Below are 25,123 nucleotides of genomic sequence, written 5' to 3'. Positions count from 1 at the left end.
GAGGACTTGCTGATACTTACAGTTGACACTGGTCTCCCTTGATGCCCTTGGTAGTACAGAAGCACTTCCCTGTGTTGACATGGCACACGTTGGCATGGTTGTTACATTTACATGCTGCAGAGAAAAGACGAAGGATGAAGGGGGGAGGTGGGGAGAGAGAGAGAGAGAGAGAGAGATGTTAAGATTTTAAACTCTGATCTCTCAAAGTAGAATCCCTTGATGGTGTGGAGACATGGTGATAGTTTTCAGTAACCAAACAGTTTCTTAAAGACAACTACTGCTGAGGTGCCTTTAAGCAAGACACTAATCCACGACTAGTGAAACAGAGATGCTCAGCATCCAGCACTAAAACCTGCATTCTGTATATAAACACAGTAATCCTTTAAAATTGTGGTTACTAATGTTCCAGCTGAGGGAACGTAGGCAGACAACAGGAGTGGGAGGAGAGAAGATGAGTGTGTGTGGGAGATGTTGGAAAAAGAAGGAAGGTACAGAAAAAGGTTGAGAAAGCAGAGATGGAGAGAGAGAGAGAGAGAGAGAGAGGAAGGACTGTAATGGGGTGATGAAGAAAGGCAGAGTAACAGAGAGAGAAAAGGACAAATCTCTCATTTTCCAAGGAACATGAGGCAGCTTATGAGTCATTCTTACTTTGAGTTCTTGATTGAAATGTTTCCTTTCGTTCTGCCTTTCCTGTGCAAGACTGAATGTTATGCACCTTAGGTAACCTTAAATGGTATCACTCAGGCTGCGATTTGCTGCGTTAGGGGGTGGAGGAGGGGGATGGGGGATATGGGGGGTGGGGGTTGTGGGGGCAAGATGGTCAGGATTTCCCCACCTCTGGTCCATATATCCCTGCCTCTGCCGAGTTATTTTTATCCCCGGTGGGGACAAAAATGTATCCACCTCATAGTGATTTATCCTGCTTCACCCATAGATCATATAAAATATCTAAAATTAAAATAGGCTATTTCAAAAATATCCAAGTAAAGCGTGTGAGAACAGTCATTAGTGTAAACAACAATAAAATCAGTCAGTTCTCGTGTGCCAATAGAGATGACAGGGCGTCTAGGGTACGTGATGACACAGTAAATGGACCAGGGGTTTCCTTCCCTACATCGGAGATTTGCAGAGATAAAAGAGGAGTGACACACAGCAGATGACCTCTCCACAGGAAAACATAAGAAGAAGACAGAAGTCTGTCATCAAGGCAGACTGTTTTCTTAGTCTGACAAGTTGACACATAGGCTGCTGTAGCCTGTTTATTTTTACTAGTGCTGTGCCAGTTCAACATGCGCCTCACGTGCAGGTTCTCAGGAGACGCTATAATTTTGAGCTGAAGTCGATGGGATGAACTGCAGTGTCCATTCAAAACGTGCCTGAGACATCCTGCACTATGTCTTGAACGTACATGCCAAGTTGCGTTCACATCCTGTTTGAGGAGTGGGAACTTTTTCAATTGATTCTCTATGGTAGTTCTTATCACTACGGATGTAATCCCCCCTCCGACCACAATGTGGGTTGCAATGGCAGAGTGGTGCTGTCCATATTTCCGCTCGTTGATTCTCTATGGTAGTGAAGAAGCAGAAGCAACGTTGTTTAAGAGGTATTTTTATTTCTCAAGAACTGCTCATCCAACAACAACTTCACACTTAACACTGCGATTCCTTGGGTCCTGAGCAATAAGCCTGCCGAGTGTGAAGTTGATCGGATGAAGGGTTGCTGAGAAAGTGAAGAACAGAGAGACACACACAGAGACAGAGACTCCTTCCTTTATAGTTAGATGATGACAGCACGTTGTTGTGATTATTTTCTATTCAATATTGAAGTTTGCTGCACACATAGCTGAATTAAACAGCGACTTGCAAGAATGACATTAAGTGTATTGTCACATCTGGCTGAGTGACGCTTTCCGCTGTACTGAAAGGAGTGTTGGGGGATTTAATTCTGGCATGTTAAATTAGCGTTTAACCTTTTGTTTTACCTTTTAAATTTTAATGGATTAAACAGCTGCAAGAAATAGTCTAATAGGCTCCATAGTCTATTTCGGCCAAGTGGCAACCTCCTGGGCTGAAAAATGAAGCCAATGCGGAAGTGCCAAAAACCTGCATTCTATCTAATGGCCAGCAGGGGGAGACTCCACTGGCTGCAAGAAGAAGTCCGATTGTATGGAAGTCTATGAGAAAATGACCCTACTTCTTACTTGAGTTATTACCTCAGTAAACTGTTTCTTAATGAGTTTATGAGCTCAATTGCTAGTTTCAAGTTTTCTTCAATACAGCATGATGTTCATTTTGTAAATTATGGTCCCATTTAGAGTAAAAAAGACGATAAAACAGCGTATGCTTTAGGACGTGGCTACGTTGTGATTGACAAGTCACTACCATGGCGACAACCTTGATTACGTAATGTAGCTGCTGCTATTTCACAGTGTGTTTTCAGTTCTCTTAAGTTCATTGTAACATTGTGATTGCCTAAAAAAAGTCTTGTTCAGCGTTTGGTTTTAATAAAAGACCCCCCTCTGATTTTTTCACAAATTGCACCCTGGTGTCACTAATATGATACATTTCATTTAAAAAAGGTTTGATTTGACAGGACAGGCAGAAAAGTTGTGAAAGGTAAGATTTTTGAAAAAATTGTCCCACTAGTGCAGTATGAGGTCACCACTGAAGTAGCACAGTTTTCCAGGAAATTCAAACGCTCCGTTCGTGGGATCTTTGTGTGTGATCCTAAAAGGTTAAATCAAGGAGAACTTGCTCATCCAAAAAATTGACAGATGGTGATGTTAGTCGGTAATTCCATTTGTTTGTCCAATTGTTTGGTCCAGAACAAAATATCTCAACAACAACTGCTTGCATTACCTAAAAATCTGCTTTGGTTCCCAGAAGATCACTAACTCTTTGATTGATGACACGGTATCTCAAAAACTAGCGTCTGGATTTTAAATTTAATTTTACTTTGAACATTCATGATCCCAGTGGGATACATTCTGAGTTTCTAATGAACCCATTCCTTCTTCTTCTCAAGAAACTTTGGCCTGAGCGCCACCATCTGGCCAATGTCTCAACTTGTACAGCATACAAGAAACATCCAAATCTAACAAGTGGATCACCATGAAGTGTTCTGAGCACGTTTATGCTATCGAGGTAAGATATATGACACCATGGCCTTCCTTTTGGCACCAGGAGGAAGTGGATATTTTCAGCCACGCTGCTAATTAGTACCTTTTTATCATATTGTGAGGTGTAAAGAACATTGTAGCCACTAAGGGCTGCAAATAGGATTTTAAGACTTTTAATTTTGTTCTCTATAGCGAGATGGTTGCCAGGTAAGATACCAAACAATACACAGCAATCATGTCCTGACAGAAGAACCAAAAAGGCCTAATGTAAGTATGTAAATCACAGATCACCAATATCTTTTAATGAGCTTTTTATCAACATCATCTTTGGCCGAGATAGAAAAATCCCCCTCTGTGGGCTGCGTAAGGTTACATCCTGGTTGGTGAAATTTGGCTTTGGGAAGCCATTTACTAGAGGTAGTGTTGTGGTCAGCTTGTGATTACAGCCATAGAGATAGGAGCCTTTTTTTTTTTTTTTTAGCGTGTCTAATCTTTTTAATCGTTTTGTTATGTAAAAGCAGAGCATGATTTTACCGGATGATTCACGTGGAGCCCAGCCTGTAATTTCGACACTAAATCACTTCTGCATGGACCGACTAATGGCGGAGACAAACAATAACGTTCTCTATACCCTTGTGTTATGAGTGTGTACATGTGTGTGTAAGCACATCCACACAAGGCCAATGTTTCCTGTGTCCCTTCTCCAGCTGAATTGACTTTGTGCTTTGTTCTTATTCTTTCCAACTGGCACAGAGACAGGCCCTGTAATAAAACAGTGGTGCACTCAGGTCAAGGTAAAAACCAAGGCACCGGCAGATAATGAGAGGAAAAACAACCTCTACTATCCCTTCTCCTCCTCCTCCTGTCTGGGAGTCTGATTTGATCGCTTACACAGAACAAAAACAAGGTAGCAGACATAAATACTGCTTTAAATATTTAGATTTTTGAACACACACATACACACACTGAGAAGCAGGAAATAAGGTTGAGCGGTGGGGGCATTTAAAATGTCAGCGGGCTAAAAGTCGAATCAACGTTCTTCAACTTGGAAAAACAAAGACGCTGACAGCGGAGGCGGCGAAAATAACAAAATACAATTTCAATCTATTACTTGAAATTACATTGACCCGTCACAATGAAAGAAAACCTTTTCAAAAGATGCACACTGAACTGTACGGTTCGGGAGAGATAACGGAGCTCTAACAAAAAGTGGCTTTTAGACTTGAGATAATAAACAAATCACAGGCGTGTTAGCGCAGGCTCGGGTCACCCCCGCTGTTCATACAATATTGATTTAGTAGGCAGTCAACAAAGGCATACAAAGGACACAGCTCGGAGAAAAGCACATCCATGCAGTCACACAGATTTACGCCAATGGCACTTAAAAAGAAAGACAGACAATGAGAGAAAGGCAAGACAGAAAGGGACCAAGCCAGAGACGGAGAATTCGGGTTAATTACTTAAAAAGCTGCCAGCAACTTGTTACTGTTTTGGTTTTGATGCTTGTACTGAATACCGCAATCATCTGAGAGCTTCACACGCAAGACGCAACACACAAGAAGGAAAGTAAGACTGCTCTCATCTTTTTTTTACTTTCTAAATCAGCCTCAAAGGCTAAATTACAGGTTTAATTAAGACGCCAGAACTGGCAGACATTCCTCCGGGGATGTCGCTCATTGACATAAAGGTAAAATTATTTCAGATCTCACAGTAAAACAGTGTAAATTATGTGACAGAAAACAGCATTAAGTTTTCTCCTCACTTCAAACAAACATGAAACCACTGTAATCCCCTGAACAGTAAACAGTCCCAGCACAGACAGACTCCCCGTTGTGTGTTGGGAAGTTGAGATATAAAGCTCCTCTACTATTTCATCTCCACTTACATACCGAGCTCAAAAAACAGCTTATAACTAAAATTGGATTGAGAAACAAAGTAAACACTCTTGTAAAACTCTGACAAACTAGCTGCTGAGTTGGTTTTGTCTGAAAGCATTCTTGGACTGTGATATGTAGTATGAGACCTGACTTTGAACTGGATACACAGATGATTTTGAGCTCTAGTCTGACTCAGGGTAACCCACGCTGTCGACAGCAGCCGGTTGCGTTGTGTTACGGCTCTGTCGCGGCCATTCTAGTGCCGTTCTGTGTCCACGGGGTCCATGGGTCATTAATATATATATCGCCTATAGAATCTATAAATATACATGTCTGTATTTATTGACAGTTGACTTAAAATTTATGTTTAATGTTCTGTCTCATATTTTACTAACTTTGTACCGACACATATACAGCAAAAATAGTTTTTTGCGTTTGTAATTAGTAGGGATGTGCAGAGGGCCCGGTATTTGTATTTGTATCTGTATTTGTTGAGGCAGCAAAATTATTTGTATTTGTATTCAAATAAAAGCTTAAAAATAAGCTTAAAAATTCTGTCTTTGTTTTTATGAGACTTTTAATTTTAGAAAATTTAAGTGTTACAATAAGTGTTCATGAATAAACTACCTTATGAAGGAGGTCCCCACATCGGGTCTTGAACTGGAGTCTCCCAGATCATAGACGACTGTGCTGATTACTGAGCTAAAACTTCACTCATCGCCTCATTGCAGACAAACCTCAACCTATTTATACACCCATAACACAGAGACAGCACACCATGTAACATGTAGGGAGGAACTTCAAAGGCCATTATTGCTTTGCACTTTTCATTTATTGCCTATTTTTTACAACCTAACTTCATTGAAAGGAGAAGGGGAACAACAGGTTATGGAGAGTCCCTTGGGAGCACTTTACATGTGTCAGTAGTTCAGCTTTATCTCTGGGGAACACCCCCAACAAATCATTTTTTAAATATTTGTATAAAACAAATATTCGTATAAAACCCACTATTTGTGCTTTGCCGAATAATGTATTTGTATTCGGGCACACCTCTAGTAATTAGTGAGACAGTCTGTTGTCAGATGTTGGAAAAAGTGTGAAATAGGATCTCGGCTCATAGATAAGCTGCTGACTGTTGACCAGCGCTGTGAGGGAAACTTAATCTACTGTATCTCCAAGTATAAGCTATAGCTTTCTATAGAGTCATACCTGCTACTGGCTTTCACTATACAGTAAATCCATTCATTCATTCAGCTTCTCTCACTAAACATCCTTATTGTTAAAAAAAACCCAACCAGTCTGCAGACACAATCATATTCAGAGGAGATGAACTCAATTGTATAAGAGAGAAAGCCTCCGGAAGGGTGAAGGGTGGAAGGAGCAGGGGAATCATAAAGAAGAGGAGAGAGAGAGTGAATGAATGAATGAAATGGACGGAGGAGAAAGCACATCACGCACCACACTTGCTGACAACACAGAAATAAGCCGCAATAAAAAGAAACCCGATCTCTTAGCGAGAAGGGCTGATTTGATATAAATCATATTTCCCATGACTTGTGCAAGCCCCCTGAAGAGAGTACAATTTCTCACCCCACTGCCTCTGCATGTACACACACAATACAAAAGACGCCTGTTGTCAGGGTGTGTTTGAATGTGTGTGTAGGTGGGAACTAGGCCGTGTGTGTGTGTGTGTGTGAGTGAGTCAGGCAGAGAGAGGTAGAGATGAGGAAACAAGTCAGTGAGAAAACATTAGAGAACAATCCTCACTGAGCATCTTATCTGTTTCTCCAGTCGGTTATGTCGTATTCCTGAGGGCTGTGCAGTTATAATACTCCAGATAACTTAAGGAGGGCGCTAAATATCATACCAGCGTTTTTTTTTGTTTGTTTGGGGTTTTCTTGCGTTTTTTTGAGTTGGGCATCAAAACCCAGTGACGCCACATCAATTCTGAATCCTTCTCTGCTGCCAATAAATCACAAACAAGTGCAATTAAAAAGGAGGCAGCTAAAGAATGTAAACTTGTAAACACAAAACTTCAAATATTCTTTTAGAAAATGTAAGCACCTGGACATTTCTTAAGGGTTCCTGGAGTGTTCACCAAATTAAATTTAAGACTTTTGTAATACCACAAACAATTAAATTCAATACCTTTCTCATGGAAAATGACCATTAGAAGAAGAAGAAGAAGAAGAAGAAGAAGAACAAGAACAAGAAGAACAAGAAGAACAAGAACTTCCCAGCTGCAGATAACAATAATTCCTGGTGATATAATTGATAATTAACATGACTTAGATCAGGATAATTGGCAGAAATTTGATGGATGGATTAGCCAATGACCAAATAATTAATTTAAGCTAAATTAAAGTTTTTGCTAAAATCAACACCTTTATAAATTGATAAACTTCCTACTGTAGTTAGCAGTAGTGACAGCGTTTGCTGCAGGTCTGATGGTGCTGGCTGAAACAGCTTCCTGCTCAATCCACTGTTGCAGCAATTTAATTTTAAGTTTATAGATTTATTGTCTCTCAAAAGTATGCAGCCATATACAAACAATAGTTATAATTAATGTTGCTCTCTATGTGTAGGCAAGAAAAAATATTAAAGACTTTAGTACTTTCTGAGGGCATTTTTGAGGAAACTGAACGGAACAAGATACTTTGTTTTTTCCATTTCAAATAGTCAAACGACATGCTATTCAGAGTATTTCTCCATGGACTTCCACCTGTGCTCTGACAGAAGGTGACAGGTTCACACCATGAATAAAATTAATTAGAAACTTGCTGCTTTATTCCCTCAACCATCTGAATTGTGACTGGCATGTTTCTTTCATTTTCTTTCAAATGCTGATTATTCTTTCTCCAGAATCGCTCTCCTATCACAGCTATTAGCCATTATTACACAGCTTTGTCGAATACTCGATTCTGATTGGTCAATTAAGCCATTCTGTTATTTCTGAATAGCAGACCGCTGCTATGAATAACAGACCATTGCTAAGGAAACAGTTCTGTTCATAGACTCAGGAGGACTACGTCCAATCATATCAATCCGCAGAAAGAAGTTTGGTAAAATTACCAACTACAGCTCATTCACGACACCTTGTAGCAAAACAACGTTAGAGATAATGTCTGTGATTGGGCACAAATGTGACGGCAGCCTGAAGAGCTACTGGGCTCCAACCAGTACAGAAAGGGAAAAATTTAGCAAGATCCTGTCCTCCAATCCAGGCAATGGCAGCAGATCTGGTGAACGCCTCTCTACATGCTAACTTAAGTGATATTATTACCAGTTGTAACATTAGTAACAATAGTGTTTCCAGGTGTGTCAATTGCAAAGACCCGGGAAGAAGGAAACATGATGAGATGAATGACAGAAACGTCATAATTTTAAGAAGGCTACAAAGCTTTCATAGATATTTACGTTGCTATGCACGCAGTTCCAATCGTAGAATCTAACAGACTATTTTTTTAGCGTACAATCATTTTTAAATCAATAAAATCATTTTTGAACCAATATTTTGTGTCAGATCATTGATTTCTTTTGTAAATAGCTGTGTAATGAGCGGGCTAATATACAGTGAGGGGGTCTTTATTGTGAAAACAACCCCTTCAGGGTGTTTCAAGACCTGCATCACCCTGTTGGGGTTCTTTTCACAATAATGACCCACTCGCTGTAAATTATCTCGTACTTTAAAGAATGAACAGAACAGCCAGTACTTCTCACCGTGTGGAGGGATCAGAAATTTATACTTGCTAGCACTGCAACTGCACTACTATTTAACCTCTCCATTGTGTTAGCGTCAAATTTGACCCGTTTTCAAGTTAAAATGTGTGAAACAGACTTTTAATTTTTTCTGATCAAAACAAGGCTTCATTACATCGTCCACCATGGCCTACGGAATATGATGAAACACATTTTGATCTTTTTTTTTTTCTTTTTTTTAAATGCCTATTAAAAAAAAAGTTACATCTGTTGTGTTACGGGTCAAATTTGACCCGGTTGTAATGGGTTGTTTATGCAGAGAAATACATATTAAATGATGCCAAACCATCATGAATAACAAAAAATACAACAAAACAAAAATAACAGTAATAAAATCCTATAAAAAATATAGTATAATAATATTATGTAATAATATAAAAATCATGTTTCATGCCAAGAAAGCGTATTGTCTTGAATTCAATTGTAGAGTGGCATGCAGCAAATATGATCCCAAGCACAATTATTTTGTTTATCATTTGCCTCTCATGGTCTTATAATGTATTTTGCTGTTCTGTTCATCATATGCAATAAAATAGGGAAATTTTGCATATTTTAAACTAAAAACGATTTGTACATTGTAAGTTAAATGTGGTCTAAGGTACATAAAATATCAAAGTAAGTATATATATATTATGGTTATGGTTGAATAACAAGTCACTTAGCAGATAAAACATGTTTCTGGATGATAATTAATTTTGTTTTCAGTGCTTGTTAATGAATTCAAACATGGGTCAAATTTGACCCGCTAACACTAAAGGTGTAAACCCTTTTCTAACACATTAGAAGGGTTAAATGACACCTTCACACAATCAGGCAGAACGTAACAACACAAGGGTCAACGATACAAGCAGACAGATTAATTATCAAGAGAGCAGCTTTAAGGAATGTCGAACTGATGAAAAGACTCCAAATCATTGGAGCAAAGGCACAGAAATTATTCAATATATCTCTAGCCAACACACATCCAGATCAGTAGCCTGTCTCATGATCACAGTGTAGCTTCTGTATTGATGCATGATCGATGCTCCTTAATCGCACCATGACTTTCAACATGTCTTGTGATCACAGACCTTATAGGGCAGCATACTACGGCAACGGCACTGACCTTCTCTAAAGCTGTATCAGATTTTGTGCCAACCAAAGTAGATGTTGAGACGTGTCACTGAATAATTGGCGGTGTTAAAAAGTCAGAGGATCATCAGAATCCTTGGAATTCATCCTCTGGGCGACATGGACCAAATTTCACATCCAATATTTTTCAAGACATTTCACAAAAAGCCAAAAATGGCAGGATCACTAAAGTCAGTTGGATTCTCCCTCTAGGGACCATGAATGTCACATCAATGTACAAAATTGAACACAAATCCTAATAGTTGTTGCAGCTGGCATGACTAAAAAAAGCTAACATAAAAAATACAGGTAAAATTAGATTTTAAAAATACCATTTGATGGAGCACAAACTTATTTGCATGTTCTTCAATTTGCTCCTTGAAAATTTTAAATTGAAAAACAAAAACACGTTCAGAAATGCAATGCAAAAAAAGGAATAAAGGTGATTATTGAGTATTCTCAGTAAAATTGACCCACATTTGTCTCCCTTCAGTCCAAAATGTTCTGGACTCAAATCAGGCCGCTTGTGTACGACAAGAAAATGTGATTAAAGGTTGTAAATCTTACTGTAAAATGAAAGTACAGATATCAGCAGCTGTTCAATTCCCAGTAGAGCTCTTGACAATATAGTTTTGTGCAACATGTTCACACCTATCAGGTAGTGTTGATTGGCCTGCAGGTCATCTACTGCATACAGAATGACATTATATAGAACGTGTGTGTGTGTGCTGTGATGGTGACTGTGTCATGTGTGTTACTGAACATCTGTATTACAAAAGACACTTTCAAGTGTTGACACTTACTTATTGTGAGTTATATTTCACATCTGCACTCACAGAGACGGCTCCGATACAGACAGTAAGCTGCTAATTAACGACTCTTCACTTCGTCACTTTCTTTTCTCCATGAAGTAGGAAATATTTATCATCTTTTCCTCTAAATGCAGCAGCCTGAACTCTGGTGTTACAATAATGCCAACCTTTCAACCCACTCACCAAACTTATTTAAATGCTTATTATTGAAGATTAGCAACAGTAGTGTGGTTAAGATCTGGCTAAATTTACGTAACTATAACTTATTTATGGTTAGAGAAAATGAAAACAGACGGGTTGTGAAACATGGTCAATGGCATCAAAGTCAAATATGTTACCCTTTGATTGGCATTGATCATAAATCAGATGCTGCAAAATCTGCAAATATAAATATAATTCCTCAAAACGTTTGGCTTTGATGCAACGTCGTCCACTCTGATACTTAATCCTTCTTTAATACTCAGAGTAAGACACAGTTATTAGCTTTATATGGCTTGAGGTAACATTTTCACTTATATTCTTATTATGATAATAAAGCAATTTAAACAGCAAATTAAATAAAACCAAGTAAGTAACTTTAACACAATAATGACAAATGAACATTTATGTAAGCAACGAGGTTCAAATAATCATGTAACATAAACAAAACAGGTTTAAACTGCAGCACCGTTAACATGTGTAGTGTTTTGTTTGGTGTGTGTTTGATTAAATGGTGGTTATCTATTTATTATTCACCCCCCCCCCCCCAACCCCACCACAGAACAGGAAATTTACATGATGTGTTTTTTTTTCTGTACTATATATCTAGTTACACTACTATACTCCCCAGATAATGATCCATCACATGCTAATCTCCATGAATAATATTTCATAATCTGCAGCATCATCAATGTCACCTTCCACCTTCAGCTGACTCCTTCCTTTCCTTTGTTCCGTCTCAGACGGGGCAGTTTAGTTAGATAAGAGAGAACAGGGCCTTTTACTGGGTTTAATGAAGGACTAGTGAGGTAAAGGCAAGGGCACGGGGACACGAGCAGAGAGTAAAGACTCGGTAAATTACATGGGATCATGTGTGTATATTTGCATACAATGAAAACATGTTTTCATGTCTTTTCTTTTCATTTCTTTCTTTCAGACACATCAAAGAACCTTTGAATATTGTTTCCTCAGCAGAATCTGATCAGTGAACCGGCAACTTTGAAATGAGAACATTTCATAAACTGATGTAAAAAGGTGAAAGTTCATCCCACTCTTCAGTTTTCTGACATTCAATATAGACGGGCCTCTATATTTTACTGAATTTATTCATCAATGCTTCATTATTTTATAATGGAAAAATAACAACTTACTTTAAAGGACTTTGTTTTCTTTTCAATGAATATCTGAATATACTTTAACCTGCCTATCTAGCATTCATATGCAGAATATTAACATGTAGATAATAGTTTATAATACACCAAAATGTATTTTTAAGCACCTATAAGTATCTATTAATGTATTTGTCAACTATAGCTCCTGTGGTCATCCATAAATTAGACACTATAGTCCAACACAGCTGTAACAATATAAAATATGTTACATTAACACTTAAAAATGTCCTCATGTCTGCTTAAAAATACATGACTGATATAAAATGTTTTATATACTGCTTATAAATGCTAAATGATGGTGGTTGAAGAAACTTTTGATTGCAAAGACTCACAAAAATGTAGGAAACTATTAAATTCTATTAATATGTGAGAATTGTTAGAATACACTATCTCTTAAATTTTTCTTTTTAATCAAAGTTGGTACATTTATTTACGTAGCTCCAGCTGTGCTATGTACATTTTGCAATAATTACTAAAAAAACAATTCAGTCAACCACTTCACATAGAAGAAGAGATTATTATGTGAATACAGAATATTTACAGTGTTTATCGCTCCTGGCAAGGAAACAGCAAGGTCACATAGAGTCAGAGCCTACAGGTGTAGAGGCAGAGTTTATGATATGCTACAGCAGAAGGATTTTGTGTCTTTTTTTTTCATTGATATAATATATCCTGCCATCTACAGAAGCTGAGCGGCTCCACTTCTCTATATGTTCCTCGGTGTTACTCAACCTCGTGTGTCTGGTGACCCCGTCTTTAGGTGCCTCCACATTAATCTTACGAGGTAAAATTCACATTTAGCTGTTGTTATGTTAATTTGACTGTGCACTGGACACTTTATCTTATTATAGATATGTCTTAGATATAATTATATATCATATCATATCTCACCAGCACTTATCTTCATCTTACATGATAGTATAGGAGCTAGTTTTACATTATTAATGTTCGTGTGAGCTTTGAGACGTAAATGAAAGTGCAGAGTCTCAAAGAAAGCAGCTTATTCTATGAGTCAATGCTGCAGAAAGACTTCAAAAACACTATTTGCACTGAGTGGAGATCAAAATGGATTCAAAAGCCGTTTAAAATCCAACACATCCTCATAATGAAACGACCACATAGGTCAATTGTAGCTGCGCTCCAGAACGACTCATAGGAGCGTTTTATAATATGCTGCCTCTATTGGCAGTGATATTAAAAAATAATTATGTTTTATGGTTTGACAACACTGTGGTTAAGGTCTGTGAACTGCGTCTCTTCCCAGGTCGTAATTACTACGGCCACTAGATGGCGTAAACGTAACTATTGGTTGTTTTTTGCCGACTGAATTGTCAACCAATATTATGTTTTTTCTCATGAGGATGGGCTGTTTAAACCATATCTACAGAAGCATGTGTACGAGTGTGGTTTTGTGTGTACGGTTTCCTGTTTGTCTGTGCGTCCATATGTTGACCAGTCAGACGCCAGGAATAGAGAGCTGCCAGAGGGAAGATGACTGGGTAGCGCGCTAAGAATGCTGGGTATTTTGCAATTCTGCCATAGGGCTCCACAGGTACATAAACACACACAAAAGCAGGCTTAAAAGCGCAAATATGCACACATATACACACACCAGCACACAAAGAAACACTTAAGACAGCAGGTGAGAGTGGATTTGGCAGCATCTCCACAGAGCAGACTGAATAGAGCAACGCTGCAGGCAGCATCCCTCTTCTGCTTCTCTGCTGCTGCTAAAGCTCAACAACAGCTGGCTCCGTCTGATCTATCGCACACACACGTACACACAAACAGACACACACACACACACACACTACCCTGCTGTCCTGTCTGTCCCGGTCTCTGGTTGATGCTGCTGGGTTGCCAGTGTCTTGCAGAGACAGCACTCAACATCTCTGTAGCTCTTGCACAGCACCTCAAACCCAGGGTCATGTGAATAATGACTGATTAGCGAAGACGTTGTTATACAACCATAAAAAAAGTCAAGAGGGATGGCTGGCAGTTTGCGTTCTTTTCATCATGACCACAATGATCCCTCTGTCTGATCTTAAAGGCCCAGTGTGTGAGATGGAATATAATATTCATAAGTACGTTTTAATTAGTGTGTAATAACCTGTGTTTGTAGAATGAGCCCTTTATATCCACATAGGGAGCGGATCCTCTTTCATGGAGCCCGCCATGTTGCACCATGTAGCTGGCAACAGACACACCAACGGTTTTCGTGGGAGTGCGTCTGTGTCACAGCTCAGCCTCTGTCTGACTCACCAGATACTCCAGTTCTGTTATTTCCCTCCAGTCTTTTTTCCTCTTGTCTCTGTATGTTGCAGTATACGCGTCTTTGTGTTGACTCACACCAACCCAGGCAAAATTTGCATTTTTCACATGTTCATATCATGTATTCCATTGACTTTTTATGCGATCACACTGCCTCTCAATTGCTAATTTGCTACGCATTCTGTCTGAACACAAAGTTAGAGTTATTTAGGTCACATGGCAGTCATGTCACAATCCAAGGAGTTCAGATCAGATCTGTTTCTGACAATAAGGCTCTTAAAGTTAACCACAAAATAGGTTGTTTGTAAGGGTCCTTTTGGTGTGGTCATGGTTAAAAAAAAATGTTTTCCTTGTGAGGACAGTCTCAAGGTGAAATTTGTAAAAGCCTGCAGTAAAGTGGACGTTTCATTGCTCACAACAAGCAACAATCTGTTAAATTGTACAGGTTGAACCAGCTAATCAGGATGTAAGACTACATGCTCATCCTAAAATATGGACTGATGCGATAACACTATGAATCAAATAACTGCAGACTAGAATGGCTGGCATTCCCACAGGTGTCGTACAAGTTTAACATGATCACAATAAAACATCCATCAACTGTCTCGTCTGGATGACAGTGAAAAAAAAGAAAAAAAAAGTTTATGCAGAGCTGACAAACTCCTCACTACAGAACTAGAAGAAACAAATCCTGCGTAATTCATATCAAGCACTCCTCTCTCTGTTTTAATGAATTTATAACACATCCAGTGATCACTTTTTATTCATTTAATCTTTTAATCTTCTTATCTTATTTTAATTTATGTATTCATCTCTTTTCCCTTTTCCTTTTAGACAAGAAACAAGGTTTGAATTGGAGAACCGATGAAAACCTCCTGCCTGAGTGACAAAATGTCCTCGAGACCAAACAGCCGACCTTTGACTCGTGCTTCAAGGTATCACACAACCTGCATGACTGAGAGTCTTCATAGACAGCCAGAGAGAGAGAGAGAGCAGGAGAGGTAGTGCCGAGAGAGATAGAGTATCAGAGCGAGATGGAGACAGGGAGCTACTGATGCGAATCATGCAAAATTTATGGAAGCAATAAAACTGTTCACTGTGAGGTGCCGATGGCAGGGGAGCATTATACGCTGAAGCGCTGGGTAGCAAAAGATAACAAGCACGAGAAGAAATAATACAAGCTGAAGTCTTGCCTGGAAGACAACTCGGAGGGCAGCACAAAAGCACAGTGGTCATCCTGCTGCAGGTGGAAACTCACTAAACTTCAGCACTGGCAGGAAGACCAGATACTTAATCTCTCTCTCTCAAAAAAAATAGATAATTTGTTCACAAACACAAAAAATTCAAGTTAGGCAGGAGAAAAAGGATAGTCTGGTCATTCTAAAACCCTATAATCAGAATATTATTCCTAACATAATGACCATTAATATATGCTGACTTTAAAACTCACAATTAGCCAAGAAATGTGGTTTTGTTCTGGAAATTCAACACATTTTAATCAAGTTTATTGCCATGTAGGTTTGCTCGTACAAGGAATTAGCCCTGGTGTTGTGCTGCTTAACAATCAAAATATACAAACTAAGAGAAAATAAACCACAAGTCAAGTAATCATGAATATATAAGAGAAAAGTACAATAAACATATATTAAAGTTAATTCTTAACTCTAAAAGTTTATGTGGTATTCTCCTGTTGCAGTTTGTTAGTGATCATGTTTACCTTGTTTTCAGCACCTCCTAGTGGTGAGAGGTAACGTTTTCTCTTCTCGTTCTCATGTGACCATGTCATGTTTCAAGTAGGTGTTTAAAATAACAGAAACTTCCATTCAGTCACATGTAAATGACTCTTTACCGTCCATCTGTTCCTGCTCACATCCCGTCCCTGCCTTAGCATCTTCTGCACATGTTGCTTTATTTTCATCACATCTATTTTTCTAGATTAGTTTTTCAGTAAAATGTGTTAATTTTGTGCGTTGTGTGTACAAATTAACTCATCTGTTTCATGTTGTCTTACTTCTGAGATTAATGTTAATTCATTGAGATGCATTTTGTTTTGTTTCACCCTTTTCCCAACTAATAAATGCAAGGATAAAAGACCATCTGTAGAGAAATCTGTTAGTGAAAGCAAATGATCGGACAGTACAGGTATCTATGTATTTTTGTGGAGGCACACTTTGGTGGAGCCTCTATAGCTCCCTAATAAAGATGCATAAACCCTACATGACATGCCATTAAAGGTGACCTATTATGCTCATTTCCAGCTCCTTTAGAGTAGCTTTGCATGATTCACAGTTAGAAAAATTCCTTTATTTATCTTATACTGGCCCTTTATGAAGCCCCTTTAGTTCAGCCTCTGTCTCTTAACAGGCAGTTTTATCTCCTGTCTCTCCTGATGAGCCAGTTCTGCAGCTGTATCAGAGTCGTGTTAAGTTACTGCTGATGCAAACCCAACATTTCCTGCTTCACTGCTTCAAATTAAAAGCTTGTAAACGACTAAATAATGAGGGATCTGTGAATTGTGAAGAATTTAAAGGAAATGAAACGTGTTGCTCACTGAATTAGAAGAGCTTTGTTAGCGGCACAAGTCACATATGTAGATATCTGGAGCTATTTGTTGAGTGGATCAGTTAGATATAATGCAGGGAGGAATAGTACAAGCAGAAACAGCCACAATGATGATGTTTGATGAAGAGCTGCAGATGACCAGCAAACCTCCAACGGGTAAACAACTTATTTCACTTTGCCTTGCTGTGAAAATGGAAAAACACAACGTGCGTGAGCTCAACTCAAGTCATGGCTCAGCGTGACTACCCCCCAAAAAACGGAGAAATGCTGTAATGTTAGTGGAGCGGAGCAGTGAACTTACATGGAGCGGTCTGAAGCCATTGCTTTTTGCTCACAGGGATTACTTCTACATACTGTATGTTTACCTCGTTATTTGACACTTTAGCCACGTTTAATATGAATATCCGGCATTGTAACATCATATATATGACTGAAAATAAGGAAAAGCATAATATATCCCCTTTAGCGAGCACCCCGCAGTGATCTGCAGAGAGGAGTTCAGCACAGATGTCACAGCTTACTTCAAATTCACAGCACATGCGGTCATACTACTTCCAGGAGTGACTGTGTCTAACTTCAAGGCGAGAAAGTATACTCCAGCACAACCCTTCCTGTGAAAAATGAGTTTTAAATTTTTAGCCTGTCTCTCTGCTGTAATAAAAAAAAAAAAAAGAAATAAGAAATCAACAGCACACAGACTCCCAGGATGTGTATAAAAACATGCAGGTTTCCTGTCAGCTCCTAAAGTGCATGTTCTCCTCTGAGGGACTAAAAGACTAAACAGACATCCAGCATCTTGTCAGCTCCGCCTCTGAAGGAAGGCCTGAGTGTGTTTGATTTCGTACGCACGCGGGACAAGGTGAACTGTACAGTCGGAGGAAAAGGGACACCGATGCCCCGCACACACCCGCAGACGCACACTCCATCCAGATTTGACAAGGTTAGTTAATCATCTGTCACAGGGAAAGGGGAACAGACAGACTCCCACTCTCCTCTGTCTGTCCTCCATCTCTTTCTTTCTATTTATCCCTCCGTCTCCTCCTCTATTCCTTCGCCGTCTCTCTATCCAAGGGCAACTGTCCTTCTCTGCCGATATTAACCTTGTATATCTCGCCACGTGGATCCCTCTCACTTTCATTCTCCGTCTACCTGTCTTTGTCTCTGTTTCTCCCCCTTGTCCTCACACTGCTGCCTCTCTCACCTGTCCATCCTCTTTATAACCCTGTGAGCTGAGGCCCTTTTTCGCCTCTCAGGTAGTGACGAAGCTGTCTCTCTATCATTCTGAACTCTCATCGGCCACGCATCATTGCCTCTCAGCCGTTTAGCCCAAGGTAAATCTAGTGGTCCCCTTTTATACAGAAAGATAGAGAGAAAAAAGAAGGATGGATGGATTGATGGACGGATGAACAAAAACGGGGAATTTAAGACGGAGAGTTATTGTGAACCGTGCGAGGGGATGACAGAGGCGTAGAGGAAATGAAGGGGGGAAAAATGAAGGGATGAGGAGGTGAAGGCAGCTGGATATAATGATGGATACGGTTGGATGAGTGTCTTTATATGATCAACAGTGTAGCTGGTAAAAGATGATTGAGGGAGGTGTGGTCAAATGACACGAGCCTTTCTACAAAGCCAGTTTAACCAGCATAGGGAGGAGAGGAGAGGAGAGGGAGGGAGAGGAAGAGGAAGAAAAGGAAACAAGAGGAGAAGAAGAGATGATAGAAAGGAAAGAGAACATGAAGAGAGGCATGAACATGAAAATACAGAGACAAAAAAAATGAAAGGATAGGAAAGAAGATGGGACAAGAATAGTGGAAAGGATAGGAGAAAGGAGGAGAGGAGATGAAAGGAAAGGAAAGCAAGAGTATGACAAAGAAAGTAAAGGAAACAAAGAGAGAAGAAGAGAAAAAGGAAAGGAAAGAAGAGACGATAGGTGAAGAGATTAAAGAACAGAGACTAGACAAAATGAAAGCAGAAGAAAGGAGGTGAGGAGAGGAAAGCAAATGAAAAAGCGAGAGAAAGGAAAGGAAAAAAAGGAGAGAAGAAGAAAGGAAAAGAAAATGGATGAACTAAGGAGAAAAGACAGATAAGTGGTACAAACAGCATGATCATGAAAGGAGAAGAGAAGGAGAAGAGATGAGAGGTGAGGAGATAAGAAAGAACAAGAGGAGTTGAAAGCAAAAGAAAGAGGATGAGGAGAGGAAGAGAGGAAAGCAAAGGACAAAAACAGGAGAGGAGAGGAGAGGAGAGGAGAGGAGAGGGGAGGAGAGGAGAGGAAAGGAGAGGGGAAATGAGGGTAAGAAAGGAAAGTGGAAAAAAAGGAAAAAGATGAACTAAGGAGAAAAGACATAAATAGGATAAATACAGCATGAACATGAAAGAAAAGCAGAGACAAGATAAGGAAATGATAGGAAAGAAGAAGAGACAAAAAGGAGAGGAGATAAAGCAAAAGAAAGGAGATGAGAAGATAAAAAAAAAAAGATAAATGGGATAAATACAGCATGTACCATGAAAGAAAAGGAGAGGGAACGGATGAACAATAGTATAAAGGATAGATAGATTTAAATAAACAAATGTAGCATGAACCATAAAATAAAAAAAGGAACATAAAGGAAGTGTCGAGAATGAAACACGCGGGAAGAGAAACAGCAGCATGTGACCAGAGTGAAAAGAAAGAAAGAAAGAAAAAAAAAATGCAAAGAAAGCCAAAGTAGAAGAGAAAGTGCATCAGAAGCTGTCCTGCGAGGAGGCGACGAGAGAGGCGTGCATCTATCAGCGCCGCGGCTCGCTACGAGGAGCCGCCGGGGACGGAGACACCAGTCAACTCAGGAAATAAGAAAATGATTAAGAGCGATTTAATGTCACGCCGCCGCCAAGCCAAAACGCACATCTGTCACAGAGAGAGACTGATGTTACCGCACCTCCCTCTCACTTCTCCCTCTTTCACTCACACTCCAGCAGTCACTCACTCACTCATTACACTCTCCCATCTCTAATGTTCTTCTTTTTTCTTTTTTTTTTTAGATCATAGGCCCATATCATAAACCCTTCCCCAAACCCAGCCCCCCCTGAGCCCTCAAATCACACACACACACATCCATTATCCCATTTTACGTGGGATATGCTCTGATTTTTTTTTCCCATATGGAGCAAAACAAAGAAGAAGAACTGCTGACAGATGGATTCAAAGCAAATAATACATATGAAGCCTGTGTGCATGCTTGTGAGCGTTTGCCTACATCAGCGTGACCTCTCTATAAGTCTAACCTCTCCGCTGTTCGCTACGACGAAGCTGCTGTGGTGCCGTTTCCTCAATGTCTACAGACAAAAAAAAAAAAATCCTGTCCAGACTACATGTGTAGTTTCCCCCTTTTTCACTACTCTGGTCAACACATGATAGACAGAAAGCAGAGCTCAGACTCACAGCTTTTAAACACTGCCCCCATCAGGTTGTTTGTGTCTATTACAGTGTTGCTGTAAGTTTGTGGTTCATCATAAAAGCAATTCAGAGAGACAACAGGAGAGGATGTATAGCCTGAAGGGGAGGAAATTCCACTAAAATTCACTGGGAAATTTTTAAAACATTTCTATAAGTGAGCTCTAAAAACATTTACTTAAAACAAGTATAAAAACTCGACAACAGAATTCTCAACACAGAGTCCACTTGTTGTTTCTAAAGCTTTCAACCACATCTCGTGGGCATCCTCGGCGGATAGAGTTGCTCAGTTGCTATGGAGATGATTAGGTTTGCAGTTAAACAGTAAGGATCATCAATAAAGGACAGAATAAACACACTGGAAAAGACAATATCAGCTGGTTTGGTGAACAAAACCAAAAACAGCATCGACTGGGAAAGGGGTCATTGAGGGGGAATTAATGGACAGATGGATGATGGGATCAAAAAATAAGCTAAACCTTCATGACATCTGAGCAATTCCATTCACTGAGGAGTCACGGTCTCAGTCTCCACAATTTGTGGATGAAAGCTTCCTTTACCTCAAATAACTGGACTTGTGTTGAGTTTTTTGGAGTTTTGTTTTTTTTTGCCACAGTCAAGTATGAACATCCTAGTCCAAGTTCAAAAATGTTTCACAAAGAAAACTTGTTTCAAGAATACTCGAGACATGAGTGTCTCTCGGAGCGAGACAGAAAAAGACAGGTTGCTGCACTAGAAATAAGAAAAAATAAAGCCTGATTTTAGAAAATACTTCAAACAAAGTTGACTGGATTTGAAAGAGGGTGAAACATTCTGACTGACAGATTGCTTTGCTTGTTTTCAGGTTGAAGGACTCAGATTACAGACTTTTTTTTTTTTTCCTCCAGATGCTCCAAACCAAAAATAAACACAAGATAGACCCTGCGACCTTTGCACTCACCGTTGCACTTCCCTCCGTTGGTCGGGTCGCCATAGTAACCGGGCATGCAGCTCTGGCAGTGCGTCCCTGCTGTCAGGTTCCCGCAGTGCTCGCACACGGTGCTGTTCACACACCTGCTGTGACCATTACACTGACACGCTGGGAGGAAACACAGAGAGTAAAGATACACTCAGTTTTCAGTTTATCAGGCACACCTACAGGAAATAAAACCGATGCAGGCTAGCACAACAAGCCCTGCGATAAATCTTTATGAATCATGATGTAGTTCGAGGTGACGTTGAACTAAGAGGTGTATCTAATATTTAGTGTGCTTTGATGTGAACAAGGCCACAAGCAGCACTTTCTATCATTACTACTATCAGGATCATCAATATTATTCTGTGTAAGAAGGAATCTGGGAGGATGTATACTGTGGATGAACATTATCATACTTTCACTCTGGCAGCAGACAGGACACCACAAGAGAGTCATGTAAACAGAGAGACTCAATTATAGTATGAAATGTGCTTGTAAACAATTTAAAGTCCACCTCTACTCTTCTTCTTTTATATGGATGGTTTGACCCACACTGTGCAGAATGATGCTTGTGGAAAGTTTCTTTGTACTCACCGAAAAAATCTGAGTTTAAGGTATGTACCTACTAGCATGACTTGCTTTTGGGGGTTTTTTTGTGGAGGGGGGGGGGCAATTGGGTGTGCTCAGTGGGGACCAAGATGGCAACACAGTGATCAGAATTGTTTGCGCAGAGCTTCATATATACTTGTATGGACTGTAATTGGATAAAGTCCCTAAACAGACTTGTGGGCGCAGTGTGAGTAACAGTGTGAATGAGCACTCTACAAAAGAACAACGTGACCGAAAACAAAGAAAAAAGAGGAATCTCTGGAAGAAGAAGTAAACGACTCTGAAACTGCATCTTTGGTTTGTGAAAGAATTTCACAGTTACAATTCAAGAAACAATATCAAGTCGACTAATTAAACTGGAAGAGTTTGGCACATATTCCACATAACCACAACGTCCCTGGTTCGACTGCTGCGGGGGACCTTTGTTGCCTGTCATAGCCATCTGTCTGCCCTTGTTTACTGTCAGACTCTTTGCTAACAACTGTCCAGTAAAAGCAAAGAGTGCCAAAAAAAATAATAATCTTAAACTGGATGAGGCAATCGAAAAACTGGCTAATTATGATAACAAACAAACGATTCTATCAAACAACTGGAGTCCAAACATGTAGGATACGAGGCTGCGACTGTTGATCTGTGCCAGGACACGACAGACAGCTATGACAGGTACAGTAATGAACTTGTTGAGTTGAAGACAAACTGGTTGACTTTAAAGATTGCAAAAGATAGAAAAACCTGAGACTGGTAGGGTTTCCTGAAGGTGGTGAGTGGCACGATGGTGCTGCCTTCTTGGCAGACTGGTTACCCAAACTCATGGATCTTCCCAACAACTGCACTCCTCAGAGGCCATCAGCAGTACAAGGCAAACCACAAGCCTTCATTGTCAAGTTCCTTCACTTTATGAGCATGATTTGTGACATCACAACTAGTTTGGAACCAGTAATGTTCCATTATGCATCTTACATAAGTGTAATGTGGAAGCTTTCAGTGCACATACACTGAGCATGGACTTCACAGTGAAGTAGGAGAAATCTTCATACATTCTGGATTTTCAATGACGGACAAGGATGAGGAGTCATTTTTTAACAAGGTAATTGTAACTTTTTGGTGGAATTTTTTTTATCTAAAATGACACCTTCCCAATGTGGTTTTATCCAGTGGTTCACTCACCTGGGCACTGGATGAAGGCCCAGTTGTAGCCCCTATCAGCCGAACAGAGACTCTGATCCAGTATCATGTCCCGGTCTCGCAGTCTATCCCGATCTCGGGGTCCAGTCCTGGCATTAGCGGGTTTCAGGGGCCCTCGGTAGGAGCCCTCCATGCAAACGCCTCTGCCGGTGTTACTGGGATCACCACACCAACCGCACTCCGCCCTCTCCAGACAGTCTGCACATGTCCTCAGACCTGAACAGTTCTGGGCTGAAAGTTGGAGGTGAGAGGGAACCAAAAGACAGAAACAATGGTTAGAGACAAGTGAAGAGAAGCGTGTTAGGTTTCTGTTTTGTCCACAAATAAAAATACAAACTTGCACCACACTAGTGTATAAAATTAGGCACCACGCCATGGCCTCTTTACTTCCTTAGTGACCAATTAGACATGAAAGTGGTACAGCAAAATCTGTTTGCACTGCGTCAAACTTACTGATGAAATAGGCCATTTGTCATCCAAAACAACCCTGATCTAACATCCTTACTACCAGGACAACATTGTTTGTCAGTGCCTTCTAAAAGATGTTACAAATCACAGTTACAAAAAAGTTTTTAGATCATCTGATCAGAAAATGATCAGCTTTTTCTGATCTGCCAACATCATGGTTAATGTTCAGTTTTGTTGGGCCTCAGCATTAAAACTACTTGGTTCAGGTGAGGAACAGATGAAGGTTCTGGTTAAAAGAAAACAGCGCTGACTTGGTGGGAAATAAAGTCATAATTTACAGCTACAAGGCGTCACTTGTCAGCAAAATGTACACATATGTCATTTCAGACTTTTTTTTGTTTTGAAATACATGGAGCTGGAAACTTGGTGATGTAGAAGAAAAAAAGCTCTATTGGCATTGATTGCCATGGGGCAGACTGGGATTGTATGAAATTGGATGGTGCAATAAAGCTAATATGAACTTTTTGTATCCAAGTTCTGCAAAGTTTTCAACTCAAAAAGCAAAAGCAGCACAAATAGTTACTGTACTTTCCACTGATCACAGAGATTTAATTAAAATACATAAATTTTGATCCAAAATGTCACTGTTATAACTGCTGACATAAATGGACTATTACAATGGTGTGATTTCTGTAAAAACATGATATTTGGGGAGCGAAATAACGAGTTAGTGATCAGTCTTAATGGTTCAGCCAGTTTAACAAGACCATCTGGTCTCACAATATTATCTAGAAAATGTACTTTTTCCATCTCAAGCTTCAATCACTAAAAAGCTAAATATTCATCTGCAATTTCAGCCAATCGAATTCTGTATTCAAACTAGTATTTTGAGGCAAACCGTATTTAAATAATTTCCATTTTTTAGCATTTATAAATAATCCCCAACCAATTACAAAGTTTATTGGTAGATCAATTCATTCATCTATCAACAAAATTTCCAATTGTTTCCAAAAAAACATTTTTTTTCATTTAAAAACAAATATGACCTTGTAGACTCTACAAAAATGGCTTCAAGTCCTCAAGTCTTACATCCTTTTTACACCAAAATTAATGTGTATATGCGGGTGATTGACTCCTTTCACATTGCCAGAAGACGAATTTTCCTTTCTGTTTTTTTTTCTATTGTGTCATGTTCGACATCACGGCTAGCAGCTAGTTATCATGGCTAGCATCATTAGCATAGCTGTGCTGTGTGTAGCACATTGACTGTATAAAATGTTGCCGCACTGTTTCTGGATTGACAGCACCATGTTGGCCAGGTGACAAGTGTGTTTACGGTGTTTGTGTGCTCTAAAAGATGTCACAACACAGATATAAAGTCACACAGTTAATGGACTGTTAGCCTAGCATGCTAATACTACATAAACAAAGGGATGAAGCTATATGTTTACTGAGGTAATAAATCAAGTGAGAAGTAGGGTCATTTTCTCATAGACTTCCATACAATCGGTTTTCTTTTTGCAACCAGTGTGGTCGCCCCCTGCTGGCCATTAGAGAGAATGCAGATTCACGGCAATTCTGCATTGGCTTCACTTTTTAGACCGGGAACTATCCGCTTGACGTAAACATATGGATGAGACCATATGTAACAGAT

General features: G+C 39.6%; 1 protein-coding gene across 3 annotated transcripts in view; it reads right to left on the bottom strand.

Moving 5' to 3' along the window:
• Nucleotides 1-25,123, bottom strand: part of atrnl1a (attractin-like 1a) — a 320,080-nt gene that overhangs the window by 190,986 nt on the left and 103,971 nt on the right. For all 3 annotated transcript variants that reach the window (XM_042432657.1, XM_042432659.1, XM_042432658.1), the window contains 3 exons: nucleotides 23,044-23,292; nucleotides 21,253-21,390; nucleotides 21-114 (listed from right to left, as the gene is read on the bottom strand). In XM_042432657.1, coding sequence (XP_042288591.1) covers nucleotides 21-114; nucleotides 21,253-21,390; nucleotides 23,044-23,292 — 481 coding nt within the window. The remainder of the gene's footprint in view (nucleotides 1-20; nucleotides 115-21,252; nucleotides 21,391-23,043; nucleotides 23,293-25,123) is intronic.

Source organism: Thunnus maccoyii, chromosome 14 (assembly GCF_910596095.1).
Source record: "Thunnus maccoyii chromosome 14, fThuMac1.1, whole genome shotgun sequence".
Taxonomy (NCBI): domain Eukaryota; kingdom Metazoa; phylum Chordata; class Actinopteri; order Scombriformes; family Scombridae; genus Thunnus; species Thunnus maccoyii.
This window is presented reverse-complemented; position numbering and strand designations above follow the sequence as displayed.